The sequence below is a fragment of the Brassica napus genome, chromosome A4 (assembly GCF_020379485.1).
Source record: "Brassica napus cultivar Da-Ae chromosome A4, Da-Ae, whole genome shotgun sequence".
Lineage (NCBI taxonomy): Eukaryota > Viridiplantae > Streptophyta > Magnoliopsida > Brassicales > Brassicaceae > Brassica > Brassica napus.
The window spans coordinates 20237542-20256939 of record NC_063437.1 but is presented as its reverse complement, the minus strand read 5'-3'; the positions used below and the strand labels follow the sequence as shown (position 1 = coordinate 20256939).

Below are 19398 nucleotides of genomic sequence, written 5' to 3'. Positions count from 1 at the left end.
GAAACGACACTTATTATAAAAAAAAATTAAAATTAAAACAAGACTAATATGAAACAGAAAGAATAATAAAATTTGGAGAAATTTGTTTGAAACTGTGATTTCGTAGATTTAAAACCATTCAAATTCTGGATGAAATTATTTTTTAGATATCATTTTGTAAGTTTGTGGATGTGTGTTTCAAGTGTGTACAAGTGTGTGTGCATTTACCACTCATGTACATCACTCCATCGTATTTTGTAAATTATTTTAATTTATTTTTTTAATTAATGGTAAAAGCGTAATTAAGCCATCTTCTACTTTTTAGGGTTTCTGCACAATTTCACAGCCCCCAACTATGGTTTCTTCTAAAATCACCAAACTTTTGTGTATTTTGATGTTTGTTTTGCCATTAAATTTGTAGATATACTTGTTAATAATTGTTTTTAACATCGGAACTTCTAAAAAAATTATCTTAATGAATCAATTTTTTGGTCCAATATGCCAAAATCACCACGACCGCTCCCCGCCAAGCCTTTCGACGTCGAGTACTCAGCTTCATCCTTATTGTTGCAACTGCGCTCATGTCAAGATTGAAGCTCCTCCTCCCCCAAGAAACGGCTAAAGGGTCGTCTGAAAATAAGGTACACTAGGTCTGAGGTCGTCTCCTGCAACTCAGCTTCTTCATCTCCATCGTGTTTGCAGCTACTTCATCTTCAGCGTCGGGACTTTTCTCGTTGCGTTTCAAAAATTGAGCTTTTCTTTTTGTCTATAGTTAAAGTTGGAAAGCACTTAAAGTTGTTTCTCTGATACAAAGAGAGAAGGAAAGTGACCAAATTTAAAATCAGTGGAGCCACTTTAGTTAGAAAATTGAGTAGTAAAATGAGTTTAGTTAAAAATTATGTAGTTGTCAGTTACAAAAAATTACTTCAGTAGCAACAGCTGACATAGAGTGTAATAAAAAGATAGAAAGTGAGTCTGAGTGAAAATAACTCAAATTTAATCACATACTTACACAATTTATGTATTCAAATACGTTTTTTCTACATGCTCTCATTTTTTTTGTTTATTTTAATTGTGGTTTACAAACTGTACCACATCGTAATTAATAAGAACAAAAATCTTTAAAAATACATTTGTATCTATATGCTTTTGTTAATAATAAAATCACACTGCAGTTATTTTGTAATTATCTCACATGTTGCCATTTGAATCTTACATTTTGATATCCATGACGTAAAACCTTATGCGTACTGTAACTCTAATTCTAATTAACAGCTTGCACAGGGCTATAAATATTAGTTTTAAATTCCATGTATAAATTGAAACCATAAGGTCATCTCCAATGGGACTGCAAAACACTATTTTAGTGTGATTTTTGCATCAAATCTTCTCCAATGGAACTGCAAAAATCACACAATTTTAGTGTAACACTAAAATTTGACACCAAATTTGGTGTGACACTATTCACCACACTAAAACACTATTCATCTTACTAAAACACTATTCATTTATTTTATTACTAAAACATTCAATTAAATAAATAATAAATAAAAAATTTAATATATATAATATTATAAAATAGTTTTAGTATGAAATTTAGTGTTATGGTTGGAGAAGACCTTGGTTTTAGTGTTGAAATTACACTAAAATAGTGTAGTTTTAACACTAAAATAGAGTTAATGGTTGGAGATGCCCTAAACAAATGGAAAATTTGTCAACTATTTAGCATTAAACCTTTCCATGAATACCGAAAAAAACTATCCATGAGTAGTTATGTTGGCTAAATATCAGTAGACAATGGTTTATCATATGCAACAATGAAGAAGATAGAGATCACCTCTTCCTCATGTGTGAAGTTAGCCAGCATCTATGGGCCATGATCATCAGAAGGCTAGGGCACATAACTCTCTCCTTTCAATCTTGGGATGCTTTTTCTGATTGGTTGGGATCAAAGGATTCAATCTGTCCAACAACTCTAAGAAGACTAGTTGCTCAAGCAGTTATCTACTCTTTGTGGCATGAGAGGAACAATAGGCTACATAACAACATCTCCTCCTCTTCAGAAGTCTTCTTTAAACTACTTGATCGCAGAATCAGAGACGCCATTCTCGCTCGTACGAACCGTAAGAAGTTCAAAAACCTGCTTGCTAAATGGTTAACTTTTGCCTAACAGCAAGGTGATCAATTAGCACTATTTTCTCAGGTTATCTCCATGTTTTATCTTTTTTGCCATGGAACTTGTTCCTGACCTGTCTTAAACTCTTTGTAATATGCAAACTGCCCATTCAAGTAATGCAATTCAAATTCTTAGCAAAAATAACAATGAGAAACGTTTGGATTGCAGGACATCTCCAAAAGAAGACGTCGTAACGCTATAATAGTTAAAATTTGAGTTTTCTTGTTGAGCAAGAAACTATACTCAACTCCATTTTAGCATTTTTCTCTTCACATGGATGCAGAGCTCCCATTATAGTTAACAGAATCAGTATGAGTCTATTTGAGTTGATGACAAAAAAGAATCATATTGAAATATAGTTTGATACTGTAGCGGCATAATACTTTTTTGATTTTTTATTGTTTAAGTAGTTTAATTCAATAAATTTGCTTATATAAAATTACAAATAAATTGTTTTCAAGTCCACCAAGATATTTCAATATGGGTATAATCTTCGTTTGTATGTTTTTTGTATATTTTTAGTTAATTTAATTTCATATGTATTTCAAAAATATTATTTTAGTTTAATATATCTTATGTGATATAATTATATTTATCTTATATTTGCTACTCTAGTATGTATTAAAATATTTAATTGTATATTTTATAAGAATAATGAATATTTATCAAATATATTAAACAATAAAAAAATTAATTTTAATAATATAATAAAAGAGACTATTTTTTTAGTGTGATATTTATTGTTCTGGGTTGGAGATGGAAACAAAAAATTAGTGCTAAAAATCGCACTAAAATGTAGTGTTGATATTAAAATAGTGTTGTAATCGGAGATGGCCTCATATGTCAAATCACCATGAATTCGTTGTTTTCTTTTATGGTAATTTTCTTGATCAATCGTCGATATGTTTTGCATGTAACTGGTAAGAAACATGTTATAACGTCTAAGCTTCTTGATGGCCAACAAAAATATATGCAGAGAAGTTAACAGTCTTTAAGAAACGTACTTGTTTGTTTTTCCGTGTATGTTTACATGTTAAAACGCTGTGTAAGATTTTCTCTATATAGAATCTGTATCTCAAATGTTAAACAAACTCAATAAGGTAACTACTGCTTTTTTTTTATCAAACTTCATTCAGAAATATATAAATAAAAATGTAAAGCTGAAATGTAAATAGTAAACTCTTAACTGAATATTTTATTTGTTTGCATTCGCCATTAGTCTTTTCAATGCAGTGTTTTCTTAAAATTTTAAACTAGCAACCACTATTAAAAACATAACATTTATACTGCATAATAGGTCTTCAATCCAGCATTAAGTTCAAATTATTTGGTTTTAGGCGCACAGTTACCTAATAATAATAATATGTATAGCATGGATAGGTTTAATTTGGTATAGCATGGATAGGTTTGGTAAAATTTTGGTTTTGAATCGGATGCAGGCAAATTTTTTGAATCGAATAATAATATCTATTTCATTTTATATTTATATTAAAAAAGTTTTACCACTCTTTCCATTATTAAAGTACATTGCTTTTGGAATATGAAAATCTTTATTCGGATTACTTGGATGGTGTAATCCCTAATCATACACACTAATCATCTGCTCAATTTTCTATCTTAATTGCTAAAAGACTTGCTTTTGGAGTATTTATAATTAAACGGAATTAGAGTATATGACTATTGTCACTTGTTAACGAAGGTTGTATATTGTTAGTAACTACTAACTATTAATAGTGTTAAGAAAGTAATAAGGACTTTTAGCATTTTGTATTAATTTATACAAATGGTTTACTGGTCTCCTAAAGGCCCGCCATATGATAACTCAAGCACCTATTATTTTGCATCATCTACCCTTTTTTCTGGCCCCAAATCATATATATGGTATAAAGATATGCACATTCACACATAGATATTTGATGGTATGTTGGTTATTTCAGATCTCCTGTATTAATTGCATCTGATTCTCTACATTTGCTGAAGATTTTTTTCCTTTTGCAGGATGTGAGGGACAATATAATGTGGGATCCATGCAATAAAATTTTAGTGATGGTGAATTCCTTTGATTCTCATTTCACACTTTATTTAATAATTTAAACTTTTTGTGGCGAATGGGACTCAAATGATCAAATTAACACAAAAGAATCTCCACTTACTGATACTAAACTTTAAATAATTAAATGTTTAATTATTTCTAAAATTGAAATTTTCTTCTTTTCATCAAGTGTGAAGTTTGTGCTCTTCTTTATTTTTATATGCTTTCCCCTGTCAAGTCCCTTTCTCGTTATAGTAAAGATATGCCTAATTTTCTAGTTTTCAAGTCTCTATATAATTATATGCCACCCCATTTATATCTCTAGAAGAGGTTCAATACATTTTTCTTTAATTCAAATGATTTTTTTCAGCGCCGGTCCAACATTTTTGAATTAACTAATCAAACTGTTTTTAAAAAAATTTCATATTAATTATTTTGAGTTTTAAATTTTAAATACAGAAGTTAATTAAAAAATACAGGTAAATAAAAACAAAGCCACAATCCTGCTCACCCAAATCAGATTGTTTGAAATCAAATTTTGATTTATCTTAAACAACAACATGTTTTTATATTTTATCTAGTATCATATATAGATGATATAAATTTCATTACACTTTAGAAATTAATTTAATCTATTAATGATTGGTAATCATATACAGTTTATTGTTAAAACAAAATTTCATATTTTAAAAATTATTATTATTTAACAATACACTTATTATATTTATTAGTAAGATTTCTATAAAAAAGTTCTTACAAATAGTATTGTAATCAAAAGAATTATAAATTATATTTACATATCAATAATAACAAAAACACTTAATATATAGTATAATAAATGCCCTCTGTATATAATAAATTTTATGCAGAATTTATAAATATTTATGCATTTACTGATTTTCAAATTTTACAAGTGGAGTAGAGAACTCTTCCATGTTTATAAATTTTAAAGTATTACGTTTGAGTCTAGATTTATACAAATAAAAAAAAGAAACAAAAGAGAGGTAGATAATGGTTTAGTTTGTCCTTTTTTGATAATTAATTTGTCCTCATCCTCCATCTGGATGGCATTAAGAGCGAGGGCCTCTTCTTGTGCCCCATAATACACGTATCACTTGTCGTATGCACATCATGAAGTTAAGTGCATAATGGGCATGTAATATCTTTTACTGTTTTACATATGTTTTTTTTTAACTTACATATGTGCGTGGTTGTTTTTTAAGCAATTAGAGCATCTCCAATTCCATTATATTTTTCACTTTAAAGTAGAGTTTAGAATAAAAAATGCTCCAATGGTACTTTATTTTTTATTCTATAATAGAGTGAAAAATAGGTTTACTCCAAATATATAGTAATTTATTTTTTTTTTTGTTCATCACTCTATTTTGTACTCTAAAATAGAGTACCATTAGAACAAACTCAAACTCTATTATAGAGTTATTCTATTTTAGAGTAAAAAGTAGAGTAAGTCATTGGAGATAGTCAATATTATCAATGGATTTAATAAATATACAATATTTTGAACCAAAAAGTTAGGGCTTACAAGAAATTAAATTAAGAAAATCCATTTCGTAACGAACTCTTTGAGAAGTAAATGATTTTCGATTAAACTGGTGTAAAATCGATCGAGTTTTCATGGCAGATATTTGCAAAGGTTATAAAATTAAGTTTGAACAGTTTGAAAATAGTATTGACTATAGATTTCAAAGACATAAAAAAGTATTTATGATTAAACTATGACGTGCAGTTAAAAAAAAGATTATACTATGTCCTTTTTACGTTCTCTTTATTTATATTATGTTTGATTCATGTGGACTATAATTAAAAATAGTAATCACATGTCTATATATAGATGAAAATGACATGTAATTTTGAATAGAAAATTACTAAACATTTAACTTCATAAGATATGTAAAAACGTTTAATATCATGGACAATATAATGCGGGGGAAATTTCTTAATATGTTTTCATACATCTGTTATATTTTTGCCTCTCCAGTGGTTTAGTATAATGAGAAATTTGCTATAATATTCTAAACTGGAATCAACTACGTATACACAAGTTTGTCGGTTCGTATGACAACTAGACAAGGTGATTCGAAGTGTTTTGGAGATTATTAGGTTTACTTTTTCATCCAACGACGACGTGTAATCCTTCCAAACCGCATTAGGAAAAACAAAAGTATATATATGACCAATTCTTATATGTGGAGGAGGGTGCACAGAATATATAGACCGGTCGATGTGATAGCTGTGAAGACAAAAAAAAAGATAAATTGAGAAATGAAAATTATTTGTTATCAAATGCCAATGATTTAGGGCATAGACCATGCGAGTGCATTGCAACAACTGAAGCATAATAGACTTTTGATAAAGTTACAAACTACAAAAATCCCAGTTATATATAATCATGCGGCCAATATATATACTTTGGTCAAATGTTTCAAAACGAATTTGTCAACTTTAAAAGTTTCTTGATATTTTTTTTTTAGCAAAAAAAAAAAAAAAAAAAAAAACTTTAAAAGTTCCCTCGAGAATATAATATCTTATCACCAAAATAGGAAGTCAATTCTTTTTTTTTTGCCATCCTTGTAGGATTATTAACAAAGAGTCGCCAGCCAACATGTACAACATGTACATACCCATTGCTCAATTGATGAATCCCTAAAATTGGCTTAACTTATAGTGATTAGATTAAGAAAAGAGAAATTCAGTTTAGTGTACACAATACATATTAGACTGACTATATGATGTCTTAATAATCCCAGATATGCCACATGTTATTTGTAAATGTTTTTGGACCCGTATTATATATACATTTTTCTATAAGAAATATTACCGTTGTTTTTGTTTATATTGTTTTTTTCTCCTGTAAATACCATTTCATTAAAATGCTCTGGAAAGAGAACCATTAGGTCCATTACAATGAAGTGAAATGCGATAAAAACAGAGCTAAACAGAGTAAATATACATATATAATTGAGAAACTCTCGTGAAGCAAGGATCAGCGATTTGATAATTCCTATTTGTTTATATAGTTACTAGTTCAGTTTTATGGTCTTTTTGTTTTTCAGATGCCATTAGGTTTTGATTTTTGGACTAGTCGAATGGATGGTAGAGATATCGAGGGCATATTAAGTGAGAGACAATATCATCACAATGATATATATTTTCCACCACAATCACTTAAAAGAGAATTTAAGTTGTGTATTGACCCAACTCCTTCGCACAAGAACCTAATTTTATTATGCTCACCCACTTCTCATTTTTCTACGGATTTTCCATCAACATTTGAATCACAAACTCACAACATCCAGTTGGGTTCCAATTAATTTTATCCTGACTCTTTCTATAAATATATATAGGAATACATGAATCCAGCGACCATATACAGTAGAACATCTCTAAATTAATAGTCGATAAATTAATATTTTTTATAAATTAATAAATTTCATCGGTTCTAATTTGAACCGGTTAAAAATTTGACAAAAATCGTTAAAATAATAAGATAATATTTTTTTAAAAAATTCTATGTATAAATCAATAACTTATATGTATATATATTTTATATAAGTAAGAACCTATTATATTGTTTGTTTTATATTCATAATGAAATTATCTTTATATTTTCTTAACACTTAATATATTTTTGATGAGATTTAGTAATATTATATCTAAAACCACATTTAAGTTTTAGGCAATATATATTATATACACCATATAATATAATAGTCAATATAAATACCAAATTTCAATGAAAAAAAATCAAAGATTTTTCTTATTTTAGAATGAATATATCTTAAAATAAGAAATCTAAATCAGAATTTTTTTTGTAAATTAATATCACTATAAATATAAAATTTTAAAGTCTCAACTTTATTAATTTATAGAGTTTCTACTGTATATATACATACCTACTAACCTACATATTTATGCATGTATTATAAACACAAAAGAAAACCCTACAACTTGCAGTCTACAAGTCAAAAAGTCAGATCGACCTCAGCCAATGGGCTTGCACTCAAAACGTAGACATGGGTTATTGGTGGACACCTATATATGAATTATTTGGTATCTAAGTTTCTTCATTTGATGTTTCAGTTTCAGGAGTTTCACTTGAAGACGACTTTGAAGAGTGGAACTTCCTGGGTTCCATGTTATTTTTGGCTGCATTCACGCTGTCGCTCTTGGAAAAAGTTTTAACACAACATACATACATCTATGTAGAGATGATATATACACTCAACCACACGGATGTGTACATACGTTTTGTATTTTTTAACAAAAACCAATTTAGCTAAGTCAAATCTTGTTCAAATTAAACCATACTTCTCTAACTTCATAGACCAGTAGACAGTGGCGTGCTTAGGTTCAGAGGGGCCCAAGGCAAGATTACATTGACAATATTTCTAATTTTAAAAACTCCAAATAAATTTAAAAAAAAAAGAAAATACTTTAATCTCATAAGTATAGAACCTAACACATGTTCCATCTAAATCACACACCCAGCCACTAAACTACATGGAACAATCAGAAATTTGGGACCCCAAAAATACTTGTATTTATCAGGGGTCTAAAGGTATGATTATTGGAGGTCCTTGTTCTTGGATCCTTAATACACATATATTTATATATATATTATATATACTATATAATTGCGGACTAATGACTTTACGAAAATCCAAACCGAAAGTTTTTTAATCAAAAACTCCCAATAATCATGCCCTAAGGCAAAAGCCTTTTTTCTTACATTATAGGCATGGTTCTGCCAGTAGAGGATGTAATACTGATAGGAAAAATGATGGCTTTATATATTTCTTCGTTCTTATTGGTTGTACATTTTGACCATTGCAAACTTTTTACTGGCTCTTACAATTCATCGGAATAAGAATATTCAAATCAGGACAGTAAATTATCATACGTATATTGTATATACATAATCTTTGCTTATCATTGACCTCACATATGTTACCAATAGATTAATGCATATATGTATGTTTGGTGTGTCAACAGCTCAAAGTTGGTAATGCATAAAAAGTGTACATATAACTATATAGTTCATAGACCTCGTTAGTTGTTCACTGTTAAAGAACAGTGGAAATTTCCAAATTAGTACAGGATTAGTTAGTCATGTGAATAGTTTCACTTGTTACTTTTGTGTTCTTATAATTTATAAAATTCATATTACGATTTTGTCTAACTATTCATACACGCAATCCACACATACTTCTATGTGCCCTGGTCCCCTTTCGAATCATATTTATATTTGAGTTTGTGAAAGATAAAGGATACATAAACTTTAGTATTTCCAACTTTCCATTAAAAGAAAAAAGAAGAAAAGGAAAAACTGAGTGTAAGCATGGATGATAATTTAGTGGTTTAGAAATGTAGTGATTAATATATCTCCACGTATCAAACTTAATTATTTAATATTCTAGTGTTTAGGTGGCATCTTTTTAACTTTTCCCTAAATCTTGTAAATATAATATAAAAATTAGCCCTGTCGGAAAATGAAAAACAAAAAGCAAGCAGATGACAGAAAAAATAATTTCGTAATATTATAAAAGAGAAAGATGGAGAAAAGGGAGTGGGGGAGTAAATTAAATAGTTTCCAAAGTTTTGAGAAAGTGGCATGTATAAGATATAAAATGCAAAATGTGGTTACCATCCCATTGCTAATAAAAAATATGTTTGGATTAAATTATTGTTAACAATATCATGCATAGCTATCATAAACTTTTTCGTTACAAATTCTGCGTAGTCACCCGCTTCCACATGCATCAATATATTAAGTACACTTTAAAAAGAATTGAATTTCATATCTTATAAAAACTATAAACTCGAATAACTAAAAAGGTGGAAACGATTCACCCTAAAACGGAGTGTAACATAGATTAAGGACATAATCCTAATCAGGCTCATTCTCCCGAGTCTTCTTTCGTCTCTTAAACCACAATATGAAACCATTTTTGACATCAGTGGCGAACGATCATAGAACATATATTTGACAAAATTTTTTTTTTTTTTTTTTGAACTATAAAAAAAATATTCTTAGAAATATAAAAAAAAACAAATGAATGTTACAAAACCAAGAGGGTAAAATCTTAGGATCCCGCCAAACCAGGACCCGCTTTCCCATTTACTCTTTGGTAACTGACTGAAATGACAACCCAGTCTTTTACCAACTACCCACCTGCTCTTTGTTTAAAAATAAAAAAAATACATATATTTTTCTCAGATTATACTCTTATAATTTATTTTTTACTCTTATAATTTCCGTTTAGACAAGTAACATGTATTGTGTGAATGATAATGTAACATTCTAGTTTGTGATATATAAAATTTTTAAATGAATTAATTTAGTTATATATGTCAACAATGTGTATTTATTTTTTCGATTATTCATCGATTTTTTTTTAAGTTAAGTATGTTTTAGTTAGAATAGTGGAAATATGGATAACATATCAGAAATTGATTCACGATATCGTGTGAATGAGATCAAAACACAGAAAATGTCATGTGCAATGATTGCAAAATCAGTATACAAAACATTGAAGCCTTTATAAAAAATAATGCACTATCCGTTATATGAGACTGGATATCCGTTATATGAGACTGGATCAAGCGAGCAAATATATGGAATTCATTAATCGTAAACAGTCGGAAGCGTTACATATAAAAAAAGGTCTCACTTTAGAAAACTATACAAATTTTTAGATCTAAAACCTCTTAGTTATTTAAAATAATAACCAACTTATAAGCTACAAATGCACTAAATGTCCTAACAAAATAGTTATTTGTAGTTTTATAAGGGAACTATTAAATAAAAAACTTTACAGTGCCGTTAAATAACAACGTAATCTCCGGCAAAACAAAAGATATTAAACCTCTAACTATGAATTTTTTTTGCTATGTGCAACAAAATGAATATTATATTTTAAGGTCCTTGAGAAATGTAGGATTATAGTTTAGTGATATGTATAGTGTTAAATCCGTAAACCGGTAACATAGTGCCCAACAGCAAACATGAACATCTTATCAGACTCTCGGAAATCCCCAAAAGTCTTTTTTCAGGAAACTAAAATACGATAGCAGTGCTAAGATTTAAGAAAACTATCATTAGAGCTGATAAATTAGGCATTCACATTTTACCCAAACCTACACCGATCCAAAAATACAGGTTAAGCTCCGGGACCGAGTCCATGTTAAAGTACATGTTGGATCTTTTTTCTGTGGATCCGCGGATTTCGGGTCGGGGTCCAGGTCCGGGTCCTATCCGAAACACGATCGAATATCCGAAATACCCACAAATTATTATATATATTGGGTATATTAGGATGATTGGGTATATTTTTGGTATTTCATATATTTTTTAAAGTTTCGGATTTTTGGGTATAATTTCAGGTTTGAGTAAAATTTTATATTTTCAGAAAATATGACTCGGGTATTCGGGTAAAATTTTAGGTATCTTTTAGGTTTTCGGGTCTGATTTTGTGTAATTTTTGGATATTTTTAGGTATTTTTATGGTTTTTCGGGTATTTTTAGGATTTTCGGGTATTTTTTGAGTTTCCAAGTCTAATTTGTATATTTCGGGTTTTTTGGGTTCTAAATACTCGAACCGACCCAAAGCCGATATATACCCGAAAATTATGGATATTTTACGGCTATTAGAATTATAGATCCGAACTGGATCTGATAAAATCTGATCTGAAACCACCTCGAAAAATTATAGTTATCTATATAGGTCTAAATTCCAAGATCCGACAAGATCCGACCCGAGAATCCGGATGCCCAAGCCTAAGCTGATTTAATCATTCTGTTTAATGATAAAAATAAGTATATATGACAACCATCTAATGCTTTTTTATAAAACAGGACACACGGGTAGTAATAGACCACTGAATGTTATGATATCATGAATGATTTACCCAAGACGAGTGGAAACCTATAACTCAAGACTTATGCTTTAAAAAAAAAAATCAAGACTTACGCAAATAAGGCCAATCACGGCGATGATGTATTTCAAACTTTTGCCTATATCTACATAAATGTAATGTGGCATAAACACACAAATGTAATATGTTGATAATAATGTCCGAAATAAATAAATAAAACAAAAAGCCCAAGAAATAAAAGATTTAGATGTGCATAATAATCATTTTCAGTAGTGTTAAAAAGGAAAAAAAACATTGTAAGTGTATACAAAAACGTACATTTTGATGTAAAGAAAAAAGGAAAATGTAGAAATTGAAAAGAAGAGAGATACTGAAAAGACAAGTCAAACGTCAAATCGAACCACTTCCTTATCATACGACTGTCAGTGCCCTTCTGTGTTGTCATTCTTTTCTCTTATTTTCCCTCACTTTCTTTTACCGTAAATTACCAAACAAAGAGAGAAATAGTAATTATTCAAATATTTTGCTTCAAAATAAAAATGAATGAGAAAAGATAAAATATCTTTTTGCTCGTGCGCTTCTGAGCACACGAGGTGGATATACATCGAGAAATAGTTCGTACAAGATAAAATAGTTGTCGAAAAATTTATTCAATCATCTCTTCAAATTTTTTTTTTTTGATACAGGGTTAAAAAATTATTATAAATAATAAACCTAACAAAATAATCTTTATAATTCTTAAGGTCATATATTATTAGCAATTTTTTCGAACAACATATTATTAGCAATAATATAATACATTTCCTATGAGAAAAATGTTATAGGAGAAATACAATTAAGTTATATATGAAAATTAGCAGTTGGGTTAGATGAAAATTTTGTTGTTCTAGTAATAATAAAAGAAGTAAACCCCACAACCGGACCCTACGATCCGGCCGACACGCTTCTCTATGTCCATTCTCCACCCTCTCCCATCCATTTCTAATATATTTTGGAAAAAAAAATTTGTTAAAAATTGAATATAATTTTAATTGGTACAACTTGTAAAATACAGGATTCTCAACTGGTGAATATATATGAGTTCGGACTTCGGACCACGACTGCACCATTATCAGAGCCACGTCTTGCCTTCTGTGGTTGGACGTTTCATATTAATTCGTTTTCCACCTGATTGATTTGATTCATGATATTTCACACGAACAATAAATAGCCAGCCTTCTTTTACTTCTACGATTACTAGTAGTAGTATTTTCATTAGAGTACCGTGCGTAGTGCGTACACAACCGGTAAAACAAAAAAACAATAATAGTTTCTTCATAATTTTTCTTGCCAAGTTAATTATTTGCTCTGAGGATATGACAAAAGGTGTTGCTAATCGGATGGTGAAATTTAGGGTGGTTATGTTAATTGTACATTTTAAAATATATTCATATATGATGATATAATTTTCGAAAATACTAATATTTCAATTACAAAAATACTAATATTTAAGACAAAATAATAATACAAACAAAAAATATCACAGATTTAGTAAATTAGTAAAAAAATTACAGTTACAAAAATAATCCATTACATAATTTTATTATAGATTGTTGAATAGTATGAAATTATATTTAATCAAAAGAGTGTTTTACATCAAAAACGGTTTTTAGAAGTTGATTAAAGATCAAAAGAATTATAAATGAAAGATGATGCTAACAATTTTGTTCTAGTGTCCAACAAAACCGAGAGACCATAATTCTACCAATCTAATAAATGCGATAAATTGTTCCTTTTTTTTTGTTACACGAATTGTTCAAAAATGGCTTTTCCATAGAGATCATTCTCATTTTACATAATAAGAAAATAAAAACGTAGAGAGGGAAAGTGAGGATTGGTCCAACGGTCAAACAGAAAACCATCGAATCAGATTTCGCTACAGTTAGAAAATTTATTTCCTTCTGTTTTTTTAACTTAATTAGGTCTATGTTCTTATCACTCACCTAGTCACCTTCCTCTCATTTTTACCATTTTATCATGCACACATATTTACATACACATACATGGTAATGCATCCATGGTGTTGCTCAGGCTTTCACATGTTATGTATCAAGCCAAAAAGACAATTGCTGAGGATCTTGGTTTTATTGTATTATCCTATTCTCAATATATACTTCTTGTTTTGGAAATTTAAATGTTTTTAAAAATTTAGTAGGATTATGATTAGTCAGATGCTAATGATGTTTAGTCTAATATATTATACTATATAGTTTCCCGATTCTTTTCAATTCCATTATTAGATTTGGCCCACCCTGTATTCTCTTTTCCTCTTAATAATTATTTTCCTCTTTTGGTAACCAAATCACTAAATTTCTGTTTTTCTATTAACTAAACGCTTTTATCAAGATAAAACAGTTAATATTCTTTTACCATCGCAGTTTAAATATCTGAGCCGCCCGGTTCATCCCATTCAAATCTCTTATTTTTTCTCAGGCAAAAAAATATCTAAAACCACAAAGATAATAAAGAATCATTCCCTATTCTCTCTCTTTCTATCAGAAGCTAGCAAGAAGCTTCAAAGGATAAAAGCTTAAGCTTTTCTCCCCGGAAATATTATTTTCTTTTCTCAGAAAGAAAAAAATAATCCACTACTTCACCCTCTTGTTATCCAACAAAATCAAGGCAACCATTTTTTCCCCTAAGTCTCTTTGGCTAAACCCTAACTGTATTTTTTTTTAAAGAGAGTATAGAAGAATCAAGAAGAAAAAAGAATGAGCAGCCTTGAGGAATCCCTGAGATCTATGTCGTTGGATTTTCTAAACCTTTTAATTAACGGTCAAGCTTTCTCCGACGTAACTTTCAGCGTAGAAGGTCGTCTAGTCCACGCCCACCGTTGCATCCTCGCCGCTCGGAGCCTCTTCTTCCGCAAATTCTTCTGTGGGACCGACCAACCACAGTCCTGCATAGACCCGACCCGACATGGGTCAGTACCCGCTAGCCCAACAAGAGGCTCCCAGGCCCCAGCTGGAGTCATACCAGTGAACTCAGTCGGTTACGAGGTGTTCTTGTTGCTGCTTCAGTTTCTTTATAGCGGACAAGTCTCCATCGTGCCGCAGAAACATGAGCCGAGACCGAACTGTGGCGAAAGAGGATGTTGGCACACGCATTGCTCAGCCGCCGTGGATCTTGCTCTCGACACTCTTGCCGCTTCTCGTTACTTCGGCGTCGAGCAGCTCGCCTTGCTCACTCAGGTCTCTCTCTCTCACTCTCTCTCTCTCTGACTTCATTTCTCCATGCACATCTTAAAGAAGAACATGTCTCCACCTTTTTATGTTCTGCTCATATTAGATTTTTTTCTTTGATGAATTTTGACTTCTAATTTTTATAATTTCAAAACCCTTTTCCATTATATGTATATATATGTGTACGCATAAATAATCTTTGTTGTTGTCTTGATTTCATGTGTAGATGGATTTATTCTCTTGCAAATGAACCATTCTCTTGTTGCAAGAATAGCATTTTCCTAAAGTAGAAACTTTGAAGAACTGTATTTAGTTGGATCTATTCACTTCTTTAGTCTTAATTTCTTATCCAATCTAAATTTTCCAAATTTGGGGTTTTGATAATAAATCCATAGATAACCTACTCCACCATAGCCATCTGAAAAATGCAAAAAATTAAATACAAAACATAACCTAAAAAGGAAAATTATATCCACTTGCTGAAAAAATGTCGGTTCATTGGATTTAACACTAATCAATATATACTATTTGTATTATTGGCAGAAACAACTAGCAAGCATGGTGGAGAAAGCCTCCATCGAAGATGTAATGAAAGTGTTAATAGCATCAAGGAAGCAAGACATGCAACAACTATGGTCGACGTGCTCTCACTTAGTCGCCAAGTCAGGTCTCCCACCGGAGATTCTTGCCAAACATCTCACCATAGATGTCGTCGCCAAGATTGAAGAGATTCGTCTCAAAACATCAATATCTCGACGTTCACTAATGCCACATAACCACCACCATGATCTCACCGTCGCTCAAGACCTAGAAGATCAAAAGATTAGAAGGATGAGACGTGCCTTGGATTCATCTGACGTTGAGCTAGTGAAGCTAATGGTTATGGGAGAAGGACTCAATCTTGATGAGTCTTTGGCCTTGCATTACGCTGTTGAAAGCTGTAGTAGAGAAGTTGTGAAGGCTTTGCTTGAACTTGGTGCAGCCGATGTGAACTACCCGGCAGGTCCCGCGGGGAAAACACCGTTACACATTGCTGCTGAAATGGTCTCTCCCGACATGGTGGCTGTTCTGTTGGACCACCATGCTGATCCTAATGTTCGGACCGTTGGTGGAATCACTCCTCTTGATATCCTTAGGACGTTGACTTCAGATTTCTTGTTCAAGGGGGCAGTTCCTGGATTGACTCACATTGAACCGAACAAGCTTAGGCTTTGTCTCGAGCTTGTTCAGTCCGCTGCAATGGTGATATCTCGAGAAGAAGGAAACAATAGCAACAATAATAATAATGATTACAACAACCCGAGTTACCCTCAGATGAATGAGGAGCACAACAGTGGAAGTAGTGGAGGAAGTAATAACAATTTGGATTCAAGGTTGGTGTATCTCAATCTTGGAGCGGGTACGGGTCAGATGGGTCAGGGTCGGGATCATGGAGACGACCAAAACAGTCAAAGGGAAGGTATGAGTCGGCATAATCATCATCATCATCATGACCCGTCTACAATGTATCATCAACATCACTTCTAGTCCTCTATTTTGGTCTCTATATATTGGCCATTAAGACTCACAATATATATTTATTAATTTAGCTCTTGTATCTTCTATATATTTTTGTATATGGAAATGAAGACATAAGGAGAGTATGAAGAAGAGTGATATGGATGAATTTAAGACTTAGGGTTATTTAATCTCAAGAGTTGTATTGATTTGTCATTGCTCAAATTTTCCACCAATTAGTATCTTTATATCATAATCTCTCGCTATTTCAATATTTAAGACTATTTTGGAAAACTTTAAAATTATATAACAATATTTAACATAATTACTACAAAACAAGTTCAGTCCAGTTAACATATCACAATAATAATTTCGTATTATTTTGTTTTATACTTGATTCGAGACTGCCTTTTGATTGAAGTTTTTGTATGTATTTGCATCAGCAATGACTTATTGCGTATATAAATATAACTATATTGTATATAGACAACAAAAATATGTTATTCTTTTAGTTCTTTTCATCCCTTCAAAAAGTTTCTGTAATTTATTATTCGTTGTGTGGCTGACTATCCATTGCCGTGCCCGTATGAGATGGTATGCCCACATGGAATATCCCTTGTATTTATCACTTCTTTATTTTTTGGGACTTGTTGATCATAAAACAAATATATATAAGAAAGTAATTTGTACCATTAGAAAAATAATTGTTGGTAAAGCTATCCTCCAGTTCTTATTTAATCATATTTTCAAAAGTAGGAATAGAAGATTATATATTTTTATTTACAATGCCTTTTTGAAATGATTTGTTTACAATGTTATGGTGGGAGACAAACTGTAATTGTTCTAGTAAATTTGGGATCTTCAACCCATTGAACCAATGCTATCGGTTGTCCAATACCTTTCATTTTTAATATATGAAAACTATAAATTAAAGAAACATAAGTTACCATTGGTAGAGAAAAAGAACACTTTGTTTAATTGTTTATGAGGCTAATATATTTAAAAGATTTTATCATGCTTCATGCATGTATGTATATATGTATATATCAGATAAAACCATTGAAACTACAAACGTTTATTGGAACGAATATCGCTAAATTACGTAAAAAAAACCCCTTTCTCTCGCGACAAAACAGAACCAAACCCTAGAAAGCCAGCCGCCGTTCTTTGTTCTCTGCTCCGGCGGTCGGTGCTTCTCACCGCCGCCGGGAGCGGCCCCGTCTCTCCTTCCCTTAGGTCTCTATGTATTTGTTTTCGGTAAAGCATCACCGTTTTCAGTTTGGTTTCAGATCTGAGTTAACAGAGGGATTCGATGACTCTGGTCTTGGATCTTCTTCGTTGTGGCTTGGATGTAGTAGTCTATGGGCTGGGTTTGTCGGATTTAGTGCGGTGGTCATGAGCTCGCCTGTCGGGTTCAGGTTCCGCTGAAGTTCGGTGGTCAATCAAGGCTACGGGCTCTCCGTTCTGAAGCCAATCATAGGTGTTTTGTTATGTTTCTATGTTAGTATATGGTCCTTAGTTGGTTGATTTGTGGTCTTGAGGCTTTGACGGCTTGGACATCCTTGAAGACCTGGTCGAGTTTGCGTTGCTCTTTCTCGCTATGCTTGGGTTGCTTCTTCATCTTCGAATCTGTTTTCTGGTGCGCGGTGCAGGAATAAATCGGCTCTGATGTGGGTAGCTACTTCTTTCATCGAATTTGGTGAGGTGGTTTAGGTGGGTTTGCGATGGTTCTGCGCTATCGGCTCTCTTCTCTGTCCTCTAAGGTCGTCTTTGTTGAAGGTTCTATAAGTTATGGCCAGTGTTGATGCTATGTTTGTGAGTAAGAGTTCTCTGAATTTATGGAGTTTGGTGGTCTTGAGACAGTGGTGCTTAGTGTTATCAGTTTGGGTCTTTCAGCTGTGCTCTAAGTTCTTGACTTCTGCTTTCAGTAGCGTCATATGTCCTCCGGGCTCGTCTTCGGTAAGGTCTTGATGCTCGACCCTTGTGTTTACTAATGATTGGATCATTGTGAAGCCTCGATAGTGCGTTGTCATGCCGTTTCTTGGTTTTAAACCAACGGGTTTCTCCGGATTTCTTGGTAAGAAACTGTGGAGCTCTAGCTCAATTGCGTTGGGTCTTTGAGTAGTTAGATTGTCAACCTGTTCTTCGTCGGCTGCTCGGATGGAGATCCGCCTTCTCGTGGCTTCCAAAAGTTGAAGCTTGTTCTTGAGTGGCGTGTGCTCGGGATCCTCTGTTGGATCGTGTCTTGGAGCTCTTCTATCATCCTAATAATTCCGACCTTCAACGCTTTCTTCGTTAATCACGGCTTCCCTATCGAGTTGCTTTGCTATATTGATACTTGTTTTAGCTCCATTAATTTTTCAGTGGTCTTGTTCCTTCCTAGCCTATGTCTTGATAGTTGTCGTATTGTTTTCATCTTTGTCTCTAGGTAGTAATGTTTACTACGCTGGCTGTTGGCTCCGGAAGGGATCTTTACCTTTGCTGGCTTTGTGTAATTCACGTTATAAGTTTGAATATTAATCCAACAGATGACAAAAAAAAAAAGAACGAATATCGCTCAACCTTTTTCTTTAAAAATAATTTAACTAGGGAAGATT

At 31.8% G+C, this 19398-nt stretch overlaps 1 protein-coding gene across 1 annotated transcript; it reads left to right on the top strand.

The window, feature by feature from the left end:
* The first annotated feature begins 14536 nt into the window (after positions 1 to 14536).
* Positions 14537 to 19326, top strand: LOC106431086 (regulatory protein NPR5). The gene is made up of 2 exons (XM_013871893.3): positions 14537 to 15313; positions 15848 to 19326. The coding sequence occupies exons 1-2, from the start codon at positions 14834 to 14836 to the stop codon at positions 16829 to 16831; spliced, it is 1464 nt and encodes a 487-aa protein (XP_013727347.1). The 5' UTR covers positions 14537 to 14833; the 3' UTR covers positions 16832 to 19326.
* The last annotated feature ends 72 nt before the right edge of the window (positions 19327 to 19398 follow it).

Excerpts from the sequence above, each read along its gene's own strand:
- LOC106431086 (XM_013871893.3), top strand. The coding sequence starts at position 14,834 with ATGAGCAGCCTTGAGGAATCCCTGAGATCTATGTCGTTGGATTTTCTA. Across the intron at positions 15,314-15,847 it reads AGCTCGCCTTGCTCACTCAG|AAACAACTAGCAAGCATGGT; the intron begins GTCTCTCTCTCT and ends TATTATTGGCAG.